Source organism: Balaenoptera physalus (assembly GCF_965194825.1).
Source record: "Balaenoptera physalus genome assembly, chromosome: 11".
NCBI lineage: Eukaryota > Metazoa > Chordata > Mammalia > Artiodactyla > Balaenopteridae > Balaenoptera > Balaenoptera physalus.
The window spans coordinates 105,861,842-105,869,689 of record NC_138896.1 but is presented as its reverse complement, the minus strand read 5'-3'; the positions used below and the strand labels follow the sequence as shown (position 1 = coordinate 105,869,689).

The 7,848-nt window shown below is 48.6% G+C and overlaps 1 protein-coding gene across 5 annotated transcripts in view; it reads right to left on the bottom strand.

Moving 5' to 3' along the window:
• Positions 1–863: 863 nt before the first annotated feature.
• PPARG (peroxisome proliferator activated receptor gamma) overlaps positions 864–7,848 on the bottom strand; it is a 133,926-nt gene continuing 126,941 nt past the window's right edge. For 3 of the 5 annotated variants that reach the window (XM_082415759.1, XM_082415760.1, XM_082415758.1), the window contains exon 7: positions 864–7,244. In XM_082415759.1, the coding sequence (XP_082271885.1) occupies positions 6,997–7,244 (248 nt within the window). In that variant the 3' untranslated portion in view covers positions 864–6,996. The remainder of the gene's footprint in view (positions 7,245–7,848) is intronic. The other 2 variants (XM_082415756.1, XM_082415757.1) reach the window with 1 other exon arrangement.

Sequence of the window (7,848 nt, the reverse complement as noted above, 5' to 3'; positions counted from 1 at the left end):
GCAAATAGTGCCGCACTAAACTCTCCCCAATGGTCCCTTCTGAGTGAGCTGTTTATTTGCTGTGCGGCCGTGACTCATAAACTACCTCACTGGGTTTCTGGAAGGATTAAATGGCTGCAAAGCAGTTTATAAGTAAAGCTTGCATGGGTGTTTGAGAGGAATAATGACCATCATTAGGGGATCTAGCGGGGAGGCGGGGAGGGCAGAGGTGGCGCTGGCCAGGATCCTGCCCGAAGGAGGCCGCTCCTGCACCGACGGCTGGTCCCCCCGGAGCCCTGGGAGGCCTGGCTGGGAAGACGCTTTTTCGGGGCCGGTTCCCGCTGCCGCTGCCGTGGCAGCAGCGGCAGCGTCATCGATCGCAGCGGGGCTCCCGGGGGCTCCTGGCCGGGGCTCAGCTGGCACGCCCCGAGGCCAGGGAGCCCCAGCGCAGGGCGGCCAGCCGCTGACTCAGCACGACGCCCCCCTCCCCTCAGCCCTGGGTGGGAACCGGCGCCTCCGCGGCCCCCCGGCCCTCGCCCCTCGCCGGCGCCCCCTCCGCCGCAGCAGCCCAGCCCCCGAGGAGCACTGGCTGCCGACCGGTCCAGGGGCCCGCGGAGGGGAGAGCGCGCCCGGGCCGCAGGGAACACAGACAGGCTCCGAGGGTCAGCCAGGCCCCCTCCCCTCCAGCTTCCCCTCCCTCCACCCCAAGGTCCTGGGGCAGCAGAGCCCCAAAGTGGACAGAATGGAGCCTCTGATTGTGTAGATGGGGAAACTGAGGCTCAGGGAAAGCACCCCCCCCCCCCCCGAGGGCCTGGGCAAATTGCTGTCAGAACCCGGGCCAACGCTGCACATGCCTCACAGGCTGGAATCGGGATTTCTCCTCTGGTTGAGAAGAAACCATCTGGTCACCAGTGTGCCCCGGTGGGGACCAACACCCAGCAAGCTTGTGTGAGATTGGAGGTGCTTGTATTTAGAAGATTCTAATTGCTTAGGAACTCTAGGCGTGTCCCCTATACATGATCTCTATGCCTTACAAAAACCTATAGGATCCAGGATCTTCACAAGTTAGATGTTGAAGCTGAGGTCCAGAGGCAGGAAGCAACCTGCCTGAGATTGCACAGCTCGTAAATGGCAGAGCCAACACTCAGGCTTTAAGTCTTTGATGCTGTAGGGTTATGCTCTGACAACCAGGCAGCACTGCCTTTGGTTCTCGAAGAGACAGCCGGCTGTTCTATAAAGAAGCCTAGACAGGCTGGGCCTCAGGAAGCTGGAGGGTAGCCTAGCTCTGCCCCTCCCTTTCTTTTCTGTAACCTTGGGCTAGTTCCTTCACCTCACTGGGTCTCACTTTCTTATCTGTGAATAATGGTGATCAGGCCTGCCCTGCTTCCTTCCTGTGATATTCTGTAAGACATGCAGCCTAGGTATTATTATTCCCATTTTACAGATGGTGCAACTGAGACCTGTTCCTTTATTCATGATGAATGAATTAGATGTAATTTGCTGAGGGGCTTCTATAGGCCAGGTACTATGTCCCCAGAGAGGAAAGTGACTTGCCCAAGGTTACACACCTAGAACCTGGCAGAGCTGAGCCTCAAACTGACAGTGGATACTCTAGACACACTTCCGGGCCTCCAGGATTGTGGACAAGTAGCCAGAGGATCACAGTTTTCTGACTCTAGCAGAAAGCCACTTGGATCCTCCTTGAGCCCAGCCCGTGGCACAAAATAGATCCCAGGAATGACCCTTTCCTGGGAACTTTTGGCCTGGAACATATTTACAAAACTCCAGAGGGGATGGAAATATCCCAGCCCACTCCCTACAGACCCAAATTAGCAATTTTCTTATTCTTTATAACCCCTCTGGAAATGCAAACTATGTAATATTAGTCTAAAATTAGGAGCATAAGTCACAAGAGAAAAGTCCCACTACTTTTGGAGAAAATGTTTTCCTAGCCTCATCCCAGCATTTGTTCTAAATCAGAACACAGCAGCTGTGTTTCAAATAATTATTTTCTCCTAGTACTTATGGATTGAGGGCAGAATGCTTTTGAGAGAATGTATTTTTAGTGTACTGCCAAATGTAGAAATCCAATCTCTTTACCTGGCTTTGAATCTATAGGATATTCAGGTAAGGCCCAGATACTTGAACAGGAAGAGACTGTCACGTGGGCCCACGAAGCCTTCTTAAATTAAGGGCACTTTAATAACAAAGGCAATAATGTTGTCTGTAGCCAACACAGATTCACTGGTTAAGATGTGCCAAGGAACTATGTGAAGTGTTTTACAACCACTATTACATTTAATCATCATGATAACCCTGTAAGATGGGTATTACTATTCCATTTTACATATGCGGGTAATTAAGACCTAAAGAGGTTAAGAGATTGGCCAAAAGCCATGTGGTTATAGAGCCAGTAAGCAGTGGAGTTAGAGTTTTAACCCAAATCAGCCTAACAGTAAAGTCCACACGAGGGGGAGTTCCCTGGTGGCCTAGTGGTTAGGATTCAGCGCTTTCACTACAGAGGCCTGGGTTCGATCCCTGGTTGGGGAACCATCCTGCATGCTGCATGGCATGGCCAAAATACAAAAAAATTAAAAAAAAAATAAGTCACACGAGGATACTTTCTCCCCTAAGAGCTGTGTTTTCCATATGCCAGACACAGTCCTAAGTGACTTATACGATAGTTATACAATATTGATACAATAATCTCTTGATTGTCACAATTATCCCTCTCAGGACTTGATTCCATCCTTTTCCTTTGCTCCCCAGTGCAGATACTCATACTAGCTTCACGTTTGTCCCTTTGAGCTTCTCTTGTTAAACTGTGTAATTCAACACCTTTGAGCAAATTAATCCTAGACTCCTAGGACCTTGGGCATGTTGCTTAACTTCTTTGACCCTCAGGGTTTCCTCTGTCCTTTGAGTTGGTTGTTTCCTTTAGCTCTAATTTTCTGGAATTCCAGGACAAATGCAGAGCCTGTCTGGAAATGGGTGTAGGATGTGCACATGGGGTAGAAATGACCTTGCCATCAAGGTGCAGGAGCTTTGTGGTGAGGGGAATGTGAGGCCCTGACTCCTGGGACCAGTGACAGGGAGGGTGGCAGGGTCCTTCAGCCGAAAGGCTGTAACCTGACCCCAGGTAATGCGGTGAGTCAGAACCTCTAGGGTGCAGGAAGAAGCGTGTGGTATGCATGACCCCAGGGGCAGAGCTGGGCCTACAAGACTGTGAGATGGAAATCACCAAGGGGTCTGGAATGGAGAGAGCTTCTCATGCCTTCAGGCAGCTGTTCAGCCACTGCAAGCAGTGTAGAGGGGATTTGACTTTTAGAGAGATTTTCCAAAATGTAAATTTGATCACGTCCCTCTTCTGCCTGACAACATCCCCTGGATCGCTACGGCGGCCTACAAATACAGTCCAAGGAGGTTCCTCAGCACGGAGCGTGAGGCTGCCCCAGCCCGACGCTGACTTGGCCACACGCACATCTCACCCCCTGCGCTAGGGCAGCCATCCCTAACTTCTTGCTGTTTTCTGAGCTTGTTCCATACTGTCACACTTCTGTGCCCCCCCCACACCCCGCTGTGAACCCTTTTTCCCATCTCTAGGCAGCTCAGCACTAGCACATCTGACCTCATCAGCATTATGTGGCCCCCCCGAGGGCAGGGCCTCGACACAGCCCCCTTCACATGGTGGCAGACTCCAGAGGCCACCGAACGGCGCATACATTGGATGAATTTGATGGCATCTGACCATCTTCTAAACTCCTAAGATGCCACTATTTTCCTTCATTCCAATAAGCATTAAATGGAGGGCCCACCGTGCACAGGCACAGAGCGAAGGCTGGGGATATGCAGAGAGTAATAGTGACAATTATGTAAATGGAGGCAACCAGGGGCCAGGGGCCAAGGACTGGGCTGGGGTGAGGGAAGAGGAAAATAGGGGGGTGGGCACTTAGTGAAGACAGGCGTCTTGGTCCCTTTGTTTTCTAACCCCAAACCGTTCCAGCTAGTATGTAGGAGGAGAGGAGGAAAGAGAACGCAACAGCATGGTCCACCTGGAGATGAACTCTGGTTCCTTCTCTCAGGATTCAGAACGGAAATTAGCTTTCTTGAGGAGGGCTCATCCCCACCCCAGGTCCCAGGTCGGTTGATGTGGTCGTGTCTGTGGTTCTAGAGGTTTGAGCTCAGAAGATGTCTCTCCTAAAGGCTCAGGGATCCTACATTTTTAGGGACTCACTTCTGTACCCTGAGTCTTTCCAAGGGAATAGGTATCCGGGGGCCAATTTCCAACCTTGTCAGACCTGCCCTGCTTTACCAGCACCACACGGCAGGAGATACAAAGCAAGTTAGGGCCTGCCCACAAAAAAGATTCGCCTGGTAGCCTCGAGGGGCCAAGCAAAAGGCGCTGGAATCCAGGAGCAACTAAGTAAACCTACACAGCAGTCTGGTCCCTCACCCCTGCTGCCCTCAGCGGAGCTGATGCAGCCGACCCTCCGGTTTCTGCCCCCGAGCTGACGATGGAGCATTGGTAGGGTGGCACCAGCCTGGCTTCCCAGCTCAAGTTCTTACTGAAGAGCCCCAGTCCTCTTGCTCCTCACCTACAATTAAAAAAAAAAAAGCCCTTGGGTCACCGCCGTTTCTGATGGCGTCTAGAGAAGCAGGGTGCGCAGATACGGTTTCTGCCCTGGGTGCCCTGCCGCTCCAGTGTTCCATGGACAGCGGGGAGATGGGGGAGGAGACAGGCCGTATCCAAGGCGGGTGCTGGGGAAGGGCCCTTGTGGGAGCCTCGAAACCCTTTTTCTTTCTTCCTTCCTTTTTTTTTTTTTTTTGGCTCTTGACCACGGTTACTTTTCTTCCTATTTTTGTTAACACAAATCCCTAAGTGTGTTTGTGTCCGGGGAAAGTGCTGTGAATAACCGATGATACATTTGTTGATGAACTTGTGAATCATCCTAGGGGAAAGGGAGTCCAGAGAGCGGAGCAGGAGCTCTGGAGGCTGCATAGGATGTGTCGTAAAATATTTAGCAAATGATCGTCCAAACCACAGGGAAAAAGTCAGAGAGATGGGAATTTGAAAGCTGCCAGGATTTAAAAGCTATTTAATGCTAACCATCAGTGCCAAAGAGCTGAGAGCGGCTCCCTTCCTCCCTGCGTTGGCAGCGACAGCCCCGAGAACGTGGAGAGGCTTTGGACTGGCCATGGCTGCACTGAAAGGCTCTTTGTCCGCGCCCTCCTGTAAACAAGGGATCTCCTCTGAGGTGCTATCCTCACCTTGCCTACTGCCCGCACCCTCTCTCTTTCTCAGGATCCCCCAGTGATAACTCTCCAGGAGGCACAGCAGGGAAGCCGCTAGCTGCTTGGCATCAAGGAAAGAAAAAACAGCCCCATGATGGACTGAATTTGTCACTTTCCCTTCCAACGTTCTGATGTCACTTAGACAACGACCTCAGTCCTTTGGTTCTGAAGGTCTGAGCTCAGGAGCTGTCTCTCCTAAAGGGTTAGGGATCTCGCATGTTTAGGGCTGGGGTCAGGACTCACTGCTCTAACCTGACTCTTTGGAGATCTGATCTGTTTATTTTGGGGTAAAGGATGAAAAGGTCTTTCCTGATATTTTGGCTTGAAAGCCTCGAAAGTTATGTATGTCCTCCTCAGTATCAATACCACGAGGAAAGATAAACTAAGGGAGAAGCGGCAGGGGGATAATTTAGGTCGGTGGAAACAATCATCCTGGAGAAGCGAGACCTCAGCATAGTTTGCTGAGAGGCGTTCTTCAAAGTCATCATATGTGTTCATGGCTAAGCATTGCTAATGAACTTGGTGGCCTCAATCAACAAATCTGTGCATTATGCCAAGAAGGTCCCTGCTTTTAGGGAACATATCATCTATTTTGCTGGGGAGGCATGCATTACCTAAACAGATAATTAGCCTTTGAGGTCACAAAAGTCAGAGCTCCCTGGGCAAGGTGGTGCCAAGGAGGCCAGCAGGAATACCTGTAGCAAAATTGCTCTGTGTACGTCGGGACCAGAATGCGGCCCTTCTCCCTCATTCGTGTTTTGTTTTGGTTTTGTTTCCTTTTGTTGTTGTTATTCCTGCAATTTTCCTTCCCTAGAACGTCTTCCCTTCCACTCTCTACCTATCCCAAGTCCAACACATCCTTTGAAGCCCACATGAATGAATTTACAGTCACTCATGACTTTTCCAATCTTCATTACTTTGAACTCTTAAGAGTACTTGGAGTCTGAACCATTCATTTGGCACATGGTTGTACTGTGTATTTTAATCTGTTTTTAAGAAGGATTCATCTTTTCTCCTCAATTCAATGGTAAGTTCTTTTTGGCAGGTGCCACATCTTATAACACTTCTGTGTTACCCACAGCATCTAGCCGTTAATACCTGCCACTGGGTATTTGCACATGCCTTGGTATCCTGTTAGAGGGCTGCTGTGGGTGAGTGAAAATCTTGGTTGGGATTGGGGAAGAAGACTGAATTCTTGGTAGGCCTAGGGATACGTCCCAAACGAGTACTTCTGGGTTAAGAAACACATGCTCTGAGCAGTTTTTGGTCCTGAAGTTCCATTCTTAGTTGTGATTTTTAAAGCAGATAGAAGGTTCAGAAAAGTTGTAAATTGAGTATAAAAAATTATTTGACTGAGAATGAAAATTGATCAGCAATTCCATTCATAGTGTTTCACATGTGTACGAAAGAAAGGAAAAAGAAAAGGAAGGAAGGAAGGAAGGGGGAGGAGATAAAAGGAAAAAAAGCCTGGAGGGTGGAGTGGGGAACACAGCAGACTCAGTCTTCAAATACAACAGCAATTTCATGATGTAATAATTTTTAATATTAAAAGTAAATTGTAAATGTATCTTTATAAACAATATGCATAAAATAGATCTATTATTCTAAAACCTTTTCTTTTTCAAATGCTTTTTCACAGTAATTTTTTAGGTGTCAGATTTTTCCCTCAAAATAATAGTGCAATTGGAAGAAGGAAAATGTTGTCAGTGAACTCGGACTTCTCTGCTAATACAAGTCCTTGTATATTTCCTGTAGAAGCGGGTGAAGACTCATGTCCGTCTCTGTTTTCTTTATTACTTGCAACAGCTGCACGTGTTCTGTCACAATCTGTCTGAGGTCTGTCATTTTCTGGAGCAACTTGGCAAAGAGCTGAGAGGACTCGGGGTGGTTCAGCTTGAGCTGCAGCTCCAAGGCTTGCAGCAAGTTGTCTTGTATGTCCTCAATGGGCTTCACATTCAGCAAACCGGGGCGGTCTGGGGGAGCAGAAATGGAAGACAGAACAGCAGGTTCAGTTACAAAATTCTCTGGCTCCACATCTGAGGCATATTCAGCCAAACAACTCACTTTTTGTTGGTTTTGCTTTGGTTCTAAAATAGGGTGTGGAGGGAGGGAAAGCAGATAGTGGGCAAGAACTGCATACAAAGAGAATGGAATGAAAACCAAGACTATCAAAGCTCTTTCCAGGACCGTTCTCTTCCTGGCCAAGACTAAATCTGTGTGACCAGTTGACAGAAGAGGGTGGCAAGGCAACTGTCTCACCAGACGGGGGACTCTTCTGCTGGCATGTTTCTACTCACTCAGAAATCTCATTTTCAACTTCTGTTCCGTCCTGATGAGTCTATGTTTTATAACCTCTACTTATTTTCTTACCACCACTTTAAATACACTTTTAACACAAACTTTGTCTTCTTTCTGCTTAATATAGCTCATGCATTTTCGAAGAGACAAGACATAGTTCTCAAATACTGTTACACTTGGGAAGGACAGACCAAATTTTAACATAGGCTTCTTCTGATTAGTGAGGTTGCAGGTAATTTTCACTTTCTTCTTTATACTTTTCCTTATTTGAACTTTTAA